We start from the raw sequence: 20,222 nt of genomic DNA on the forward strand, positions 1-20,222 counted from the left end.
AGATCCAGTGAAAGGATTAGATTATAGAAGGTGCTTCTGACTGATTTTCCTACCCCATATATCACCTCATTTAGCAGGTTCTCCTGACCTTCTATGTAGTATTTTCAAGGAGAGAGGAGAGGGCAGGGAATTTCTACCAGCCTAATTGTACAACCGTTGTTGGTGCTTGTCATGAAACAGAAACACACATATTCTTTTAAAAGGAAACAAAGGATAGCATAACGAAATACTAAACTGTCTTGGGACAAAGATGAAGTCTCTCTGCTTGAATGAAGAATTTAATATTTATTTTTAAAATGATATTAGCACAGTAAACTCACACAGTAGCATTGATTCTGTCCTGATTTAACAAAATACATTTATAGCAATTTACAAATAGTTTTTTTGTCTTCATTTTAAAACAGTGCATAACATTTTATTAATAGAACACAATACTTTATATAGAATTCTTATTTAAAAACATATTTTGGATTTTATCCATTTTTTTTCTTAGTAAAGCACAGCCTAACAAAGAAATAGGTGCCTGTTTTAGCAAGTAAGAAAAGAATTAGAAGATGCCACCTGTTGATTTATTTGATTTGTCTGAAATTAAGGTATCAGTGGAATGTAAACAAAGGTTCATTTTACAAAAGGCTCCATAATCGATATACTCAGAAAAGTTAGAATTCCTAGGTATATCTTTATTACTTTTTTTTTGTTCTTGAACGTAATTCTGTTTCTGAGAAGCCATTATTAAAAAGAGTAGCCTTTGGCACTTCTGAGTAAAAAAAGAGTATTTTCAATATTTTATGTAAAGAATGCAATTACAATGATTTTGCAAGTGTTTTAAAATTGATCGCTAGGAAGTAGGAAAAGGCTTAGATAGGAAAAATATCACACTGCATTGGAAAGGATGCAGTGAATTTCTGAGTCTGAAAAGTAACTCATGATATCTTTATATATGGTAACCTAATTTAACGAATGGCAAAAATAAATAAATAAATAATAATTAAAAAAAAAAAACAAATCAACTATTTCCATCAAAGGAAATGCATGTGCTGTTGACAAAACAAGCTGCTTTTTTAAAAGAAGGTCTTTTTGTCCATCCTTGAATTATTGCAGCTACTTAGACTACAATCCTATATACACTTACCTGAGAGTAAGTTCCATTGAACAGAATAGACCTAACTCTTGAGCAGATATGCCTAGGATTGTGCTCTTAATCATCATTTCTCTTTCTTAGATTACCAATTTATTAATATCTCTAAACTCTCTCATTATATTTCCAGGCCAGCAGCGAGTGACCTATTCTTTCAAAATATTTTCTATGTAATGTAGCCAAACTAAGCTGTAATCCTTCATCAAGCAAAGTGTCTACAGTTATTTAAAATGTGTGGAAAAATGATAAACTCAAGGAGACATTTGCAAATATGTAGTCTTGTATACAATTTTTTTTAAGAAAAAAGAAATGCTTATAAATCCTGTAAGTTGTAAACAACCCCCCAATCCAGCCAGGGGATCTCTGTTGATTTATATGTAGGTTTGGGATCGGTAAGTGCAAGAGAATGAAGCTCTAGGCTGGATGCCTGCATCCAGGAATCAGGGCTGCACATCCTGGATCCCTGAGCTGGATTGGGAATTTCAGGTTTGATAGCCAACAAAGGGTTGGTAGGAACGGGATGCTGATATACATACAGAAGTGTATCCCAACATGCAGCCCTGCTTAGTTCTTAAAGGTGTGAGCCAATGGTTTGCCTTTCCATATGAATGATGTTAACCCCAGCCTGCTCCCTTGGATCCCTGTGTGATGTGCTCACAGATGATGTGCTTGCAATTTTTTTTTTGAAATAAATTTAGCAATTATACTTCCTTCCTGTGGAAGAGTATATCTTTTATATGCATAAAATCCTGGTTCCATCATCATCATCGTCATGGATCATTTAAAGGATCTTTCCTTGGGAGAGGGCTTGGAAGGATCTCTCTTTTGAGGTCCTGGAGAATCACAGCTACTTGGAAGGATGGATGGAGGAAATTCAGAATGAAATTTCTGTTCAGTTCTGAAACCCTCTGGGCAATCTCTGGAGGCTAAAATGACCCTCAACATCTCAGAGGGGTGGTGGGAAATAATATATAGCAACACTGAGTTGATATTATTCTATTTGGGTAGGTGAAAAGAACGAAAATGATTACAATCTAAGTTTGGGTTTTTTGTTTTTTTTTAGTTCAGTGAATTGTGGAGACACCTATAATTTCCACAGATGGCAGATGCTCTTATGACTGAGTATTTTAGCTGGGTATAGATCGGGATGCTTGGAAAATCAAATTGTGATCTAAATTGACCAGACCTACCAATCCTGGAACTTAAATTATCAAATGGATTTTAATATTCCCAAATGGTCTGATGCATTTTTCAGCTACAAAAGTGTTTCAAAATATGTTTAAAAATGGTTAGTCCTAACTAGAATAGATCCATTAACTCAAATGCTGAACGATTTGTCAAAAAATGGGTAAATTCCATTGATCCAGTGTATCTCGTCTAGTTGTAAAAAAAGCAATAGGATTTAGTCCTGTGTGTCTACATAACAATTTAAATGCAAATTCTTGTGAGACCATAAAACATTATAGATTAATGCAGAAACAAGACAGAACAGATCTATGACAGAAATGTGGAAAGTGACATGAGACTAGGAAATAGAGAGGCTTGTCTATGCCTGGATACCACAACTGAACTATGATCCTAGATCAGCAATGCCCAAACTTTGGTCCTCCAAGTCTTTTGGACTTCAGTTCCCAGAAGCCACAGTCACTTTGGCCAACAGTTAGGAAATCTGAGAGCTGCAGTTTAAGGGCCAAGGTTTGGGAACTATTATCCTAGATAACCTTGTGTATCTTTCATGGCATATTACATTAGTTTTAATAGCTTCAAACTAGTCAATTTTCTCCTTAGTAAACTATCTCACTGGCATCTCACTTCCCTGAAATGAGTTCATGCTAAGTTAAAAACAGTGACAAAAACAACAACAAATTTTCAGCTCCTTAACTAAAAGCTCTGTTAAGAGACTGTTCATTGAGTATAATCTTTTGTACAATGTAGCACTTGGCTGCTAGGAGCCATTCCAAAATTTTATAATAAAGACTACCCAGCTGAATATGCAATGAATAGTTCAGTAGTTATGATGTACACAGCCAAAAAAGTGAGACAGCCACTTCTGAATGTGAGTTTGAATATGAGTTTCATAACTTGCCCTAAATGACAGAGTCAGCCCATCCACAGGATACGGCATTCAGGGACGTAGCTAGGATTTTAGGAAGGGGGGGTCCAGACTAAGAGCCACCATTATAATGGGGCTTGAGTGCGGCGGCGCAGCAGCACACACCATTCATTTTTCTAATGGAGGGGGGGGTCCGGACCCCAAGATCCCCCCCCCTTGGCTACATCCCTGCGGCATTTGTCCAAGGCATCAAGCCTTCAGAGTCTACCAGCTACTAGCTGCCCCATCTATTGCTGCCATCCTTATTAAACTAGCTTTATGCCATGTAGGATATCATAAATGCAAAGGAAGGCAAGTATTCTTTAATGAGGCAAGAAAGAAGAAAAAATACTCTGTTTAGTATCACCTTGCTCTGCATGCTTAAGATGGCAAAACCTCCACAGAGATAGGATGCGGCACCTTGGAAACCCCATTGGGTGCTTTGCTACCACTATCTTTCTGCCTTCATCACCACAGGCCATTTTACCAGCCCAAAGTAAGCATGCTGGGGCATCCTGGCTTCTTCAGTTGTGCTACATTATCAGGATCAAGGTACTCCTGAAGACAATAGCTGCAGCTCAGCTGTTGGCAGGATAAAAAGAAAGGAGAGGATGCACACAGAAAGATGAGCTCTAGCCCCATCAAGGCCATTCCTGTACCTGACCAGTCTTGCAAATGAATTATGCAGCCTGTTGTTATTTTCATTTTCACAACAAAGGTGCAATTATCAATGAAACGCACTAGCTATTCCATGATCAATTTTTAAAAAAAACAAAACAGAACGATCAACATTAAGAAAAACTGAAAAGCTGTTAAAATATGAAAGATATGAATTATTTCTGAAAGGGATCCCTGTTTTTTTTTAATGATTACTACAATATTTCAACTATGCCCAGGTTAACTCACTAAGATGTGACCTCTTGGTTTTTAGCACCTGTAACTAAACATATTTTGGAGAGAAGCAGAAAAGCTAATCCGGAGAGATATTGATCCATTTTCATGGAATATCATCAACGTCTGTTTTTGCTCCACTTCAAAGAATACACAAAACCTTTTCTATCTTTTAATGTGAACATTCCACTATAACAAAGCTGTCAATATTTTATTTTCTACTCTAAATGAATGCAGCCAACATCATAATTTTCAACAATATCACTTGGAAAGGAATTACATATCAAAACATCATGTGTCTGTAGAGCAAGTATGTACGTTGTTTAAAAAGGTAAGGTTAGAATCAGCACCGACTTGTATTAAATTTTGGTGCAAAACCTGCAAAGTTGAAGTACAACACTGGTACAACTTTTACTTTTTTACTTTTTAAAAAAATCACCTCCTTTTGTCGTTAGACATATATAAATCAAAAAGTTGGCACATTCAGGAATTAAGGTGTCTGTATTTAGGTTTGCTGTTTTTGTTGACATCATTCCCATTGGAATTTTTTTTTTTTTTTTAGTCTCTGGAAAGAAAAAACACTGTTAAGAAATTTCCCATTCATCAGGTTCTTGCATTGTGCTTTCCCCCCCTGCGACATGAAATCCACAAATTCATGCACAATCACTACACATCAGCAACATCCATAAACAGTCAGGCTGATGGTCGATATTTTGGCACATCAAGAATATTTTAGCATCAGCTCAAAAATAAAATAAGGAGAGAGCACAAAGCTTGTACCAAAAAATATTGATTGTTAGTGGCATGGTTCCACCAAAGCACCGGCTCTCATTCTTTGTAAGCTCTTGTAGGCGATGTCCCTTTATAGAAGATGTTCCTGGTGTTTTCTGGACTGCTGCCTCTTTCTGGGATTAAAATGATATTACCTTTTCTCCGAAGTGTAGAATCACGGCTGGAGGAAATGGACAGGGTCTCTGAACCAATCTCGCTGCCTTCTACTGGTGTGACCCTTATTGTGGTGAGGCCATGGTGATGGTGCTCACTGTTATCGATGTTACTTCTTTTTCTGTCCCCAGATCCATAACTGTCTTTCAAAGATTCACAGCTCTCAGAGTCTCTGTTGAGATCATTGAGCTCATACGTTTGACGAAGGCTTCCTTTCTCAGGGGCTTTCCATTTCCATGAGCCACTCCCTTCTCCTTCTGATGGCATCTGAATGATGGGTCTGTTGTTCTCAGGGTGGGCCTCTATTCTAACGATACTGCTCGGCTCATGGTCTGTCAAGGCCTTATATCGGATTGATCCAGTACAGGTGACTGTGCTACCTTCAGAGCTCTTTGGACTGCCCTGAAGGACTCCTTGTTGCTTTGACATGGCAATGACCTGCATGATTCTTGGCTGGCTGTTGCTTCTGCACCCAACCGTTTTCTCGGCAGCTTTCAGCCACTTAGCTCGAGCTGAACTTGTTTTGGGAGACGTGCTAACATTTTCCTGTGTCTCTTCAGGGATATGCACAAGCTGTGAAGAACCTGGGCGTGACTGAATGGAAACCCTTGGCCCACCAGACAGGCCAGCACTATTACAACCTGGCATGCTACCAGGCTGAATTTTTAGGTATTGACTGGAAGGGCCATGGTGATCTCCATTGACACCCACTCTAGATGGCTCAGAGCTTGACCTCATTTCTATTGCTCGAGGTGGTGACTGTCCAGAATCTGTTTCTATCACCTGCAGGGACAACTTCCGGCTTTCATTCTTGTTCTTCCATTGAGACAGAAGCTGTTTTGAACGGGCTGAATCCATAGATGCATGAATAGTTGCATTCCTTCGAGCTGACTCTTCCATTGCAGGTGTGTTGGCTCTTGGCAAAGTGTTGCTGAAAGTTACCATGTTCTCCTTCCCCATTGGACTTCGAGGTGTTATAATCTCCACATCAGCATTTGCCCTTTTGAGGTTAGTCAGAGAGCCAGTGTCTCTGTGGTTTCTGTTCAACATACTCTCAGTGTGGTGAGTGGAAATGGCATCATTGCTGGTACTGTTTTTCCCTGGTAAGATTCTGTTGGCATCTTGGCTCAGGTCAGTCAAAGACCTCAATGGTTCTCGGTGTGGATTTTGATTAAACATGTTGTCTTCACTTGGTAGAAAGTTCCCCACAGCATAGAAGCCCTGGTATTAGAGGAAGAAAAACAAACAAGCAGGAGCTTATTACCCAAATCATATATTTATAGGTACATCTGCTATGGTTAGCTAGCTCAGTATTGCAGTTACAGTATTCATTTTATTTTATTTATATCTCACATTTCTCCAAAATAGACCAATAAAACTCTCTCTCTCTCTCTTTCTCACTCTCTCTGTCTGTTTATGTGTGTGTGTAAATAGACAGACAGACAGGCAGATTAGCAAATGTAATGCAACTCTTATGGCAGGGATAGGACATATATGGTCCTGTGAATGTTGCTGGAATGCAATTCCCATCAGCACAAGCCAACATGGCCAATGGTGAGAGATGATGGAGTTGCATCTCGTTACACCTATTAAAGTTTCCAGGTGTTAGTCAAGGGTGCCTTCTGTATTGTGCATTGTGGTAACTAAGATGTGTCAGAGGCAGAGGTGGCTCCTGCCAAATCAGAACTGTTTCCCAAAGAAGGAAATTCTTAAAAATAATTTGAGGTTAGTAGAAAGTAAGGACCCTACAGCATGAGGTTAAAAGAGTGGCTTATCTTTTCAGAATTCAGTGCTACTTTGGGAGGCAGCTGGTTCCTATCACACATAAATTGCCACCAAATCGCTGCCTGAGTCCATCCTGGATGCAGCTTGGGTAGTCTAAGCCACTTCGGCAGCCATTTTTAGAACTTGGAAGCTTTCATTTTTAAAAGGGGGCATGGAAATGGCTTAGACAACCCAGGCTGCATCCAGGACGGACCTAGGTGGCAATTCTTCAGCGATTTATGTGTGATAGGAGCCAGCTGCCTCCCGAATTAGCACTGAAGTCGGGAAAGGTAAGCCGCTTTTTCAAACCCATGCCATGTTTTAATCTTCATTAGGCTCTTCTGCTGAACATAGTTACAAGGGAAAGAGGATTGCTTGCACCCATGTCCTGCAGACAGATTTGGTTTAATGTTTGAAAGAGCCTTACGGATGTACAAATTGAAGTGTGTAGGCCCCATATCTATAACCAAATATTGTGATTAACATTTTCACATGATGTCGCGATTAAAGTACCATTATCCTGGGAATAAACAGCAACAAACCATTCACAGGGAAATCCCGTAAATGATTTGTTGCTGTTTATTGTCTGTTTATTCTGGGAATAATGGCTCTTTAATCGCAATGTGTGTGAAAATGTTAATTGCAATTGTGCAATTTTTATGGGATGTGTTTAAACCCCGATTTTCCCTGTGTGATAAAGACCTTAGAGTTGGAAGGCATTGTAAGGTCCATCTAATCCAAACCCCTGCCATGCAGGAATACACAACTAAAGTACTTCTGAAAGATGCCCACCCAGCCTCTGTTTAAAGACCTCCAAAGATGGAAAGTCCACCATGCTCCAAGGCAGCCCATTCCACTGTCATAATGAAGACAGTGGAATGGAATCACTCTTCTTGTCTCAAACATGTGGAAGGGGAGTGAATAGAGGCAGCACAGCGATCGCCCTCTACATCTACATACATTCACAGGAACATCTGGATGATGCTAATGTTTGTTAACACTATCAGTTATAATTATTAAAGTCTATGTACAAAGATTTTTTAAAAAATGATAGAATCATAGAGTTGGAAGAGCCCACAAGGGCCATCCAGTCAACTCCCTGCCATGCACAATTCCTTAGTATTCTTCAGTGTCCCCATCTCCCTCCTCTCCTCAGAAGTGCAATGTATTGTTTTGGGTTCTTGTAAATGGTTTATTGACTGCAAATAGAGTGCATCTCAAACTCTGCTGTGGTTCTCCACAAACTGATTTGAAACTGATGAATTTGTCTTTCATAAAGATATCACATTACATGGTTATTAAGCGAAAGAAAGGGCATAACCTTTGAGCAGAAATCTAATCAGATTGAGGCAATCATGCTGTGTGAGTGAAAAATTAAATGCAGAGAATAGGAATTGCCCATAAACAAAACTGAATTTAAAAAAAAAAATTTCATACAATATTTTAAAATATAAAACAAATGCTTATATTTTTCTAATACTTTCAGTTTTGTTTATGGGCAATTTCTATTCTCTATGTTATACTATATGTTTACTGGTGAAACATTAAGAGATCATAGTCTTAGTGTGAGTGGCCATGCTGGCTGGAAAATTCTGGACATTTCAGTTCCAAAAAGTAACTTTTCCAAGCTCTGATGAGCAGTTGCTTTGTGTAAAAAAAGAAAAGTATTTTGTTCAACCACCTGCATTTTCTGAGCAAAAACAAGTTGATTGGAGTGTGACTCTTCAGGTCTTAAATCCAGTTGTTAGTCCCAAGTGGAGTAGAACTGATGAATCAAAGGAATTTAGATAGGTCTTGATTGATTTGTTCCTATTGATTCAGTAGGTTTACTTAAACTGGAACTGACAGCTGGATTTAGGCTCCAGTGTTGGGGCACAACTCCCATCAGTGTGAGCCAGTAAAAGCAGCGGTGAAGGATGATGGAATTCACAGTTCATCATCTTATGTGTGTGTCACATGTTTCCTCATCTGATTTCAGAAAGTCACAGTGAACATAATCTGTTATTACACATCTAAAAGAAACATATGACTTCTTAATTAAAAGGCAATTAGCTATCAAGACACAGGCATTTATGAATACTTGCCTGATACTTACCAAGTAAAGGGCAATTCCACCCCCAATTAAAAAGCCACAATAAACATCAACTGGATGGCTTTTGTACTGGGTGATGCGAGTCAGTCCACAAATAATCCCACAGATGATAAATGCAAATACCAGAAGTGGTTTCAGAAGCTTAGAGGAGTCAGTTAATGTTGAATTGAAGTACATCTTTAAAAAGAAATACATTTTAAAAGTTTAGTGTAATTTCCCAGATGAAGTGCTTTCTTGTTTATTTATGTGAGCTAGCAAACCAGATGGGGAAACCTGTTGTTGACAGATTACAGGGATAGGAGTAGAGCCAGGGAAAATTGGTTTAATAGATTACAATTCCCATATTCTGTCAGTCAGTAGGACCAATAATTATGCTAGCTGGGGGATTCTGGGTATTGTAATCTAAAACGTAATACTTTCCCAAGTTTTGGATAACGTCAGGAATAAACTCTTCTAGAACATGGCCACACAGCCCCAAAAACCCACAAAAAACTATGGATGCCGGCCATGAAAGCCTTTGACTTCATATTGGATATGAGTCTCCCTCTGCATGTTTGGACTTTTAGAGAAAGGATGGGTTTCATAAACCAGCATTCAGTGAATCAGTGAGGTGCTGTACTCAAATTGAAAATCAGGGCTTGTCTACACCAGTGAAATATACCATACTAAAACTGATGCTGACAGTCCTGAGGACATACAGCTACTTCCAGGAGGATCCATGGCTTTTTTGTTGTTGTTGACTTTGCTCTGAACTAAGCAAAGTTGGGGAAAGCATGATGTTTCCCCAAAACTCCAGTTACCTCAGATTGTTTTGGTGTATGAACAGCTGGATCAGGTGCCATTCAGCCCAGTCCAGTTATCCACATAAAAAGAGCTGTGCCATCCCCCTTTCCCATGCTGAGCAGTGCAGGGAAAGGGGATGGCCAGTTTTAGGAGCCATGTGAGCAGGAGCTCTGTGTAAAACCTATTCAGCATGCTGCTGGCTTCTACTGTGGACAGAAACAGGTGTCCAGATTCCTTGTTGATCCTGTTTCTGGGTGCCTGGGTGTTTGTCCTTGGCAGAAGCAGCAGTGCACTGGGCAGGTTTTACATGGCTCCAAAAACAGGGGATGGGCCAATGAGGTGTCAACCTAGTTGGCCCATGCACACAATGATGTGGTATCTCATCGATTTTAGCCTGGTGCACGTGATTATTGTTGTGGTCAGTCCAGGGCATAATGCTCCAGACTGGACCCAGAATAAGTGAACAATCCCACTGCCAGAGCAAATGAGAAATGGAAATAATTAGTTTTATTAGATGAAAGAATGGTTTGGTGTGAAAGGAAGGTTGCCATGGTATCTCCATCTTATTTCTCCTATGCCACTCTGATTTAGATATTATTATCAAAAAAGGGGAAAAGATGAAACCATTTTGCATATGCTAACGGATATAGAGAGATACACATCGAACGGTCATGGCTATAACATAAATGAAAACACAATACATCTTTCTTTGGAAGTAAAGACTTTGACTAGACAATCTTTCCAGCTTCTGTTGATGAGAAATGTTGAGACTCCTGCAGTTCTCCCCTCTAAAGGTTTTTGTTGTTAAACTTTCTACTGGTCTTCGAAGGAGGATGCTACCAAATGAAGGATTACCCTCTGTAAAGTAGGCTACATGGTCACCCTAGAGGGCAGTGGTGATGATTAGCCAATCCACAATGCCCCTCTTGATTCCATTGACTGTAGGGCTCAGAAGCCATTCCTTTCCTCAGAAGTCAAAATAGCAACAATCAGCATTGTAACATACAGAAGAAGATTATATTCTATGGACTTAGAAGCAGTATGCAGTTATTAACATTATTACTCATCAGCAAAGTATTTTTTTTTAAAGAGGAAGAGTTCAGAAAACAAACATGCCCACCAATGCTATTAAGGAGTAGTAATACATCTAGATTTTCAGCTACTTTTTTGCAATACGACTGAAGAGTTTAACATTATTTAATTGTCACACACAGCCAGTGTCACAGTTAGTATGAGTAAACAAAATTAGTCAGGCTTAATTAGTCGATTTACATCCAGTGCAGTACATAATACATCCTTGGGAGGATAAAAATAGTATCACTCAAATTTATTTCATTACTCAGAATCTGGATCTGAAGTTGATGCCTCATCCTATATTCATTAACCATGAAGAAAGCCCTTTATGTTTATTGCGGTTTATTTCTAAGGTCTCCTATGTAGTACACAATGAATGCATATTGACATCATTTTAATTGCCATCTCTCCATCCTGTGGAATCCTGGGGTTTGTAGTTTTGTGTGGTAATTAAAATTCTCTGCCATAGAACTCAAACAATTCACCGAACTACGATTCCCAGATACCATAGGCTGAAGCCATGGCAGTTAAAAGTGGCATCAAAGTGCTATCACTGTGTGTAGTGTGAAAGAGATCTTAGTCTACATGTATAAGATTGCACAATGAAAGATCCACAGCTTCTCATTCTGAATTTGCAGTGTCAGCTTCAAAGGCCTCACTGAATGAACTGAAAGAAGCTTCTCAACTCTTTTCACATGCTCCTTGATTGCGGATGTGTATTTTCAGACTTTAATCGGTTTTTTCACTTGATGCAAATGATGGAGAAATCTAAGATATTTACATTAGTGGGGATTGGCTGCACATTAATACACTGTTCTCAAGATAATTTTATTCTTTTTCAAAGGAGAAAATATTGGCTAAGCATGGTGCTTTACACAAGGAACTCTTTCAGAAAAAATTTACTCTCTGAAGTCCAAAACACACTGGAGAAATAATCCAGTTTGAGACTGCTTTAACTGCCCTGGCTAAGTGCTAGGGAACCCTAGGAACAGTAGTTTATTGTGACAGTGAAGGCTAAATGTCTCACAAAACTACACTCCTCAGAATTGCCTAACAGTGAGCCTGTTCAGTTAAAGTGGTCTCACACTGGATTATTTCTGCAGTATGCTTGGGACCTGAGATAGGGATACCCCCCTGCAACCCTCTGGAAGCCAACTGAAGATGCATACTACCCCAAAACAAGCATGTTATTTTGGTACATGTAACAGAAAATTCCACAAACCACTGTCTCTCTCCTTGGCAGTAAAAATAATACAATAATAATAATTAATGGTTTGCTGTTCTTTCCTTACATCCCAAGTCTGCTGTCTGAAGTTATTTCTTCACTCTGTCTGATGTAGGGCTCACCTTGTTTCCCACCAACCTTCCTCTCCCAATTTCCATTTTTTAACATCACAGGTCTCCAGAAAAAAAATGAGCCAGAGAAGGGTTTTGTTGTTGTTATTAATACTGATTGATTCACTATTTGCTTGCTTGTTGGATGGAAACATTTTAAATTCACCATCCTTACAAATGGTATAAGCATCATGGTGTATAAATAAAATTAAAACAGTCAATGTTATATAGAATTGAATGCCCAAACATGCCATAAAGTCAGAAAAAGCAGCCAAGAAAACAGTCCAAATTGACTAATTAAAATAGCTTGGCAAACAAAGAGGTTTGAGGAAGTGCCAAAAGTAGTTGCGAATTTGGCATCAGTGGCACTGCCATGTAGAGGGTCATCCAAAATTTGGTGCTATAAATAAGATGAATTTCTCCAGTGATGCTATATTATTCACCTGGATGCTTGATGGAGACCTCTTCCTGGTGAGCCTCTGTCACAGCCAAATATGTATAGCACACATTTATATCTCTTTCTTCTTTACCAGCCTGTTTTGGGTTAGACATGAAATGGCCTTCTGACATCTCCCATTATTACAATGAGTTTTAATTACTCACCGAGACATACACAGCTGCAAAGGCTGCCAGGGTGGCGTGTTGTGAAGGGAATGACTTTCTGTAAAGGAAGGGCACTCAAATTAAATTTCTCACTTAAAAAGACATTCTGCTAGAGCAGGTTTAAAAATAACCAAAGCATTAGGTGGTCCAGAAATCATATTTAACGTACAAGATGTAATCAGGGAAATGATCATTACATTATGGGTAATTAAAAATTCCCCTTTTGGTATTTTAGCGAGAATCGCTGCTATCTTATATTAACACATATTAACAAAAATAACATATTTCAATAACACTGCTTAAACTTCTCAAAGTCAAATGGTCTGACCTTTTTGGGGAACAAAGGAACAAAGTTCTGAAATTACACAAAAGAATTAGTACTGCACAATAGTCTAGGAACAGATGAATTTATTAACTTCAGTAATGATATGAAGAATATGAAGAAATAATTCACCTATTAGTTAAACCTTGTATCTTTTGCTTCAAAATTGGCATCAAGTCACTCCTTGGACTGCTCATGTGTAACCAGTTTTGTATATCTGGTCACTGGCTGGTTTGGAAGGGAAGCTAAACTGATGGCCACAATCCCATTAGTTAGTGTGTTTCCGTTTTGCCCCATATATCCCAGGGTTTAATATATGTCTTCACTGACAAGGAAACCTTTGGCACAGCTTGCAAATGCAGAGGTTAGGTGCTTTATCTCAATGATGACTGGAGAACCACAGATTACCAAAACCTGATTTATGTGACACCATGAGCAATAGAATGGACTTGTGTAGTATAGTGCTTGCATGTTGGACTAGGGCTGCATCTGCACTACAGAGTTAATGTACAGTAGTTTGATGCCACTTTAACTTCCATGGCTCAATGCTAGGGAATCCTGGGATTTGCTGAGATAATTAGCTTTCTCTGCCACAACAAACTACAAATCTCAGAATTCCATAGCACTGAGGCATGGCAGTTAAAAAAGCAGTGTCAAACTGCACTGTTTCTGAAGTGCAGGTGCAGCCTAGGACTTCGAGAGTCCAGGGTCTAATCTGCACTGCAGAAATAATGTGGTTTGGTTCCATTTTAATAGCCATAGCTCAGTGCTATGGAATTCTGGAAGTTGTAGTTTTATGAAATATTTAGCTTTCTCTGTCAGAGAGCTCTGGCGCCACAACAGACTACAAATCCCAGATTTCCATAGCATTGAGCTATGGTAGTTAAACTGTGTCAAACTGCATTGTTTCAGCCATGGAAACCCACTGGGTAATTTTGAGCAAGGCACACTCTCTCAGCGTAAGAGGATGGCAATGTAAAACCTCCTCTGAAAAAATCTTACCAAGAAAACCATGAATGATAGGGTTATCATAGTTCAGAATCAACTCGAAGGCATATCATATAATACACAGTCTCTTAGTTCAATACAGCTATATTACAATATGTAATGTTTGGAAAGCTGATTAAGACCCAGTGCCATAATTTCATTGCTTGGGGAGCCATACTGAGATAAGGAAACATTATGCTCTAAGCAAATAATTTGACGCTTAATCCTTAGCATAGCTAAGGGTAGAAATAGATGTCCATTAGCAGCACCTATAGGATGTGGGTACTCTTAACAGGTGAAGAACAGCTGCACAACTGGCTGGTAGTTTGTAGAGTGCTTAACCTTTCTTCCTCTCTCTCTACCGCTGTTTTTGAGAGGGAAGGCTTTCTCTCTTTTAAAGTAAAACTGTAATCCTCCATTCCTCTTTTTTAAAACCATGCAAAAAAGATTATTGCTATAAAGAACATTTCCCAAACCAGATTTAAAAACTGCTGCCTGATTACTAAGCAGAAAAGGTCCTTCAACACTGCGTGACATATGCAAAAGCAACAGAATGTGTACTGACCTTTATATATGGGAAATATACATAGGAAATAGATGGCAACCTAACATGCATTGCATGCCCGGTTAGAATGTCAATGCAATCTTAAGGGTAAATGGGTTTCTACACAGCTCTGAAGATTATATACATATAATTTAAAAGAACAGAGGTCAACCCATATTTCTAATGTTATTCTTAGTATGTTAGTCTTTCCTGAATAATTCATGAAATCCCTGGCCCCAATCACATCCTGCTAGTGGCAAGTGCTTTCATCTGGATGTGTGTTTATAGGTCATTATGTTTTTATGTAGCCATGTGTCCTGTTGAAGCCAATACTGTATAGGATTTTAATGAACTTGCAGACAGGCAATATGAATCTCCTTTGCAAACATCTTTCTCAGTTGAATACAGTCTGGGGAGACAGCATCAGAGCAAGAAGAATTTGTACAATCAATTGTCCTTATACCGTATTTATAACTTTAATTTAAAAAGTTTAAAAATCCCACTGTGGATATGAATCAAATGTTTTGATGGAGAAAGACTAGAATTTGCTGTGTTTTTGACCCATCTTGTCAATGAGAGACATTTTGCTCCTCTCATGCACTCTCCTCCATTGCCGTCTGTAACTTGTTTACTCTGTATCATTATGAAGGAATTTGTTCAACCATTTTGTATCAGTTTTTAGTTGCACTATAAGCTAAAATTCCATTGCTTCGGCTTCTCTCATTTGTCACCTGGCTGGCAGTCCCTTCACAAAGCCAGAGAATGCTGGTGACACTGGAGTTGCATGGTGGGGGATAATCTGGTTTTGCTTTTAACAGCGGGTCTTCAGTTTTAATGGCAGCCCTACCACAGCTGCTCCAGGTTGCAGAAGAGCTATCCAGATACTGCATCTACATTGGGAATTAAAGTTCAGAACCTGGATAGCTCTCATACCATCTGCCGCAGCTGTGATACAAAAAAGAAAAGAGTTGGATTACTCTACAGGTCCAAAGTTACCAGATGCCTTTCCTTGCCTGAATCTGCACTGCAGAAAAGTTTGATATCACTTTAACTGCCAAGGCTCAATATGGAATTCTAGAATTTGTAGTTTTGTGATATTTTAGCCTTCTCTATCAATATAAGCAATAGCAAGTACATTTCTATACCGCTTGCTGATGTACTAAGCGGTTTACAAAGTGTAAGCTAATTGCCCCCAACAAGCAGGGTACTCATTTTAGCGACTTTGGAAGGATGCCAGGCTGAGTCAACCCAGAGTCCTTCGCTGGTATTGAACTCACAGTCTTGTGGTTTGTGAGCTGCAATACATTTAACCACTGCGCCACCAGGGTTCCATATCAGAAACCTTTGATTCCAAAACGAACTACAAATCCCAGGATTCCATAGCATGGAGCCATGACAGTTAAAGTGGTGTCCAACTGCATTATTTTTGCAGCGTAGATTCAGCCTAGGCTGCAGCCTAGGCTGCAGAAAAGAAGGACTAAAGAGAAGCTGGGGTTTTCTATCACCTCTGTTCAGAGACAAGATGCCTTTGGTTTGGCTTTCTCTAGTTTTTTCCTCCTCCATTCCTATCCACTTTTGCTTGTGTGCCAGAACTTTTACACTGTAAGTCTGAGGGACTGTCTTACTACTGCTATCTGTAAGCCATTTTGGGAACCTTTTTAGCTAATGAGACAGATAAACACGACTTCTCTTTTTAAAAACCTAGAAATAATAAATGCAGCCATCATGAAATGGCAGTGAATAATGTCCTAGTCTTACTGTTATTGAAAGATACACATATATAGATTTGTATAAAATTAGATGTCAACACATTCCTGATTCTCAACAAAAAAGACTGAATGCACATACTCTTTTAAAAGTATCTGCTTCTATCTAACCTTCCATCATTGATGATCATGGGATCAGGTCCTGAGCAAATATCCTCCACAATGTAAGAATTTTCAGAGCAGGATACATTGAGGGATGTATAGTTAGGCTTGCATACAGTCAGGAAATATGGTGTTTGATACCCAGTCGACAGCTGTATAATATCAGTGATGAGAGCTGTGGCACAAAGGCCAAATACATGGACACCTAAAGAAGAAGCAGGAAAAAAATTCTTAGATCTTTGCAAGAATAGATACAGTGCTTCATTTTTGTCCAGGGATGATAAACTGGTGGCTTGCTGCCTAAATCTGTCTGTCTAGATGCATGATAGGAGAGAGACTGAGTGGCTCTGCCACCTTTTAAATAATGGTTCAAAAAAAAATGTCTGTTTTCACACAGGACAGTGGTTCAATGGTTTTCACAGAGGACTTTAAACAGTGTTTAAATGTTAGATTTTTAAAAAGGTTCTCTTTGCAACATCTCGGCTATACCTCTGTGTATGTTCTCCATAGGTGTGAAACTCTTTCTTTTAGGAAAAAAAAGCCAACATTATCATAAGGGCTCGCCTTGCCATTAGGTAGAATAAAGTGAGGAGGGGACACCTGAGATGGTGGATGTTGAAGACAGATCTGTGTCCCAAGCTGTATACACTTGTAATTGATTCTGTGGTGGCTGGTATAATATATCTGGACAGTTTTCCTTTGCCTTTAAGAAGACTTGTTTATTCAAACATATGAATATTCCTGTAGTACAAAGTAGTCCATTCCAGCAGGTGGGCACTGAATCAACTCTGGGCCTTAGCCTGAAACTTTTTTTTTTTAAGTCAACTGTTGGACAATTTTCCAAGTATTAGAAACATTCAAACAGGCATTTCGTGGAAATGTTTTTGCTGGAATGGACTACTTTGTACTACAGGAATATTCATATGTTTGAATAAACAAGGAAAACTGTCTAGATATATTATACTTGCAGAGTTTATGTAACCATGCAACATATTATCTCAATATTCTAGATTCCCTAGTTACCCCACCATCCATTCCCTTCCCTCTTTCCATCTCTGTTGTATTATGAAACCTATGAGTAGAGGCTTTTAATTTTCAGATATCACTTAGAAAATGCTAGAAATTTTGTAAGTGAATCACCACCACCGCCACCAGCAATCTCCAATTTTAAAAATAGCAAATGTCTCACAAGATGTTTTGGGACCACTGCATTTTGAATCTTCCCAACCATCCCATGACCATAAGGGACAGGAAGTGTTGTGGAAGCATGGATTCTCATGATAGCCTCAATCTTCATAGTGTCTAGTGTAAAATGTTGCGAGGAGTAGAGAAATCAGTTGGCAACACAAAGCCATTTTGGACGGTATCCCCACAGTGAAGGTAATTTTAAATCCACTCCCTCAAGTTTCTGTATTGTTAGAGCTGAAGTTGCAACATGCTCATCCAAGCCTAAAAGACCATGTCTAAAGAAGCATCAACACCAGGAATTCTTCATTAAAAAGGACTTGCTACAACTTACCAACAAAACGGACAGCTCTCCTGAGGAAAGAGTTGAAATTGCAGCCCCCTGCATTAATATTGGGCTCTGTGCCGATACCGTTCCGCCGTTTTGAAAGGCAACAGTAGAGAATGCCTTCGCCCACCATGATCTACAATGAAAAAGCAAGGGTATAAGATAACTATAACAGCTATTTGACCAAACCAAGACTTGATTGAAAGGATTCATACATAACTGAGGTAGAACAACCTTCAATCAACAAAGTGTGTGTTATTAACATTGCTTCATAGACACCTACTGATTCAGATTTCCTGAGCGAGGGCAGAGAAAATGTTAGCACACGATGTGCTGTATGTTCATTATCATGAAAACGTCTTGTTTGTCATAGCGATATATTGATCCATTGACTGAGATTACAGTTGAGCTAGGATCTGGAAATTGGTTTGTGGATTTTGGGACTGAAAGGCAGACTACAATCATTTTAATAATTATAAAATCTTCACAAGAAAATAAACGTCTACACAGGCCTGCCTTTGCACAAAAACATTCTCGCTGAAAAAAAAGGGACTCTGGAACAATACATCGGCAAGCCCAAGGCTATTAAATAATTTTAAAAATAGTATGGAGAGTTGAACTCATATTTTAAATTTGCAAATATAATATGCTTGGGGGGCACTTTGGCCCTTTAAATGTTTTGGATTATAATTTTCATGATCATGAACTCAAAATCAAAGCACCCCCGAGAGATGGCCAGTGAGTGGCTGCAGTACTGCCATTTAACCACTGTGCCACCAGGGCTCTTAACAATAAACCAGACATGATTGTGGGAATCTATGGAGTAGAATAATTAGACTGCATAAGAAGAGTGAAAAACAGCTATCAAAAAGACCCTGACAGTTAAAAGGCATGTGATATTTTCTGCAACTGCATGAGATGACCTGACCTTCTTTGCCATGTTTTCTGTGTACAATAGCTGGAACATCACCCCCCACAAACTTACTAAATAGTTCCACAGAAGATTATGCTAACCAAGATGTTTTCTTGTTTCTATATTGGGTATTTTTTTTAGTATTTGCATCCCCCCCCCCTCGGCAGCTCTATCAGTGCAACATAGGGCTAATAATGTTGTGTGCCTTCAAGTCATTTCTGACCTACGGCAACCCTAAGGTGAATATATCACATTATTTTCTTGGCAGAATTTATTCACGGGGGCTTTGCCCTCACTTTTATCTGAGGCTGAGAGTGTGTGACCTGCCTGAGGTTACTCAGTATTTTTCCATGACTGAGCAGGGATTCAGCCCTGGTCTTGAGTTGTAGTCCAGTGCTCAAACCACTACATCACATTTTGGTGAATGTGAAAATGCTCCCCCTTCTTAATGCAATTTTCAACATTAGTTGTAAAGCTCTTCCACCCCCCACCCCCTTTGGTACTATTGTTCTTCTATGTACTGTTGTTTTCTTTTGAGTCTTCTCAGCTTTATGCTCACTGTCATTGAGTTTCATCTGCTATGGTGACTGGCCTGATATTGTTGGTGATATTACAGTCCAGCTTGATCACAAATGTCCATCAAAAACAAAACAAGAAATTATGAGGACTGCCAAGGCAAAGCAGCAGCACAACAGAACAGAAAAGACATTTGGCAGCACTAACACAATGCAAATATTCCACAAGGTACGGATGGAAGCAATATTCATAATTATTCATTTCCAGGGTGAAAAATGGGACCAGAATCCTGTATGGGATTTATGGATGCATAAACATTGTAGTTATGGTCAGTGGCATATCAAACATTGGTGTCATCTGGTGTAGATACTGGGGTCAGGGTTGGTGGTGGCAGCCTGCCCTGCCCTGTCCACCTGTCTTCCCATGGATACCAGCCATGATCCAGCCAAGGCACTAGGGAAGGAAGGAGTGGCAAGTCTGCACATCTTCATTCCTCCTTCCCTAATACTTTGGCTTGCTTAAGCAAGTTAGCCAAGGTACTGGGGAAGAGACGGGAACAGGTGTTCTGTCTCACTCCTCTCTCCTGATGCTTTGGCTATCTCAGGCAAGCTTGCCAAGGCACTAGAAAAGGTGGGGGGCATGTTTGCATGTGCCTGCCCTTCCTTCCCTGATGCTTTGGTTAGCTTGGGCAAACCAGAAAGCCAGTAGAGCAGAAAAGGAGTTGGTACTGGTAGCAGCACTGCACCACCCGCAGCTGGGGGGGGGGGGAACACCAGGTGTCACCTTACCTCTGGTGTAGTACATACCCCATACCCCCTAGTGATGCCACTGGTTATGGTGCT

The 20,222-nt window shown here is 39.4% G+C and overlaps 1 protein-coding gene across 1 annotated transcript in view; it reads right to left on the reverse strand.

Moving 5' to 3' along the window:
* Positions 1-265: 265 nt before the first annotated feature.
* The window catches only part of PLPPR4 (phospholipid phosphatase related 4), a 61,926-nt gene continuing 41,969 nt past the window's right edge, over positions 266-20,222 (reverse strand). Inside the window, exons 3-7 of the mRNA XM_042464333.1 lie at positions 17,958-18,087; positions 16,448-16,643; positions 12,718-12,775; positions 8,926-9,099; positions 266-6,287 (exon numbers count right to left, since the gene is read on the reverse strand). Coding sequence (XP_042320267.1) covers positions 4,950-6,287; positions 8,926-9,099; positions 12,718-12,775; positions 16,448-16,643; positions 17,958-18,087 — 1,896 coding nt within the window. The 3' untranslated portion in view covers positions 266-4,949. The remainder of the gene's footprint in view (positions 6,288-8,925; positions 9,100-12,717; positions 12,776-16,447; positions 16,644-17,957; positions 18,088-20,222) is intronic.

This window comes from Sceloporus undulatus, chromosome 4, assembly GCF_019175285.1.
Source record: "Sceloporus undulatus isolate JIND9_A2432 ecotype Alabama chromosome 4, SceUnd_v1.1, whole genome shotgun sequence".
Classification (NCBI taxonomy): Eukaryota; Metazoa; Chordata; class Lepidosauria; order Squamata; family Phrynosomatidae; genus Sceloporus; species Sceloporus undulatus.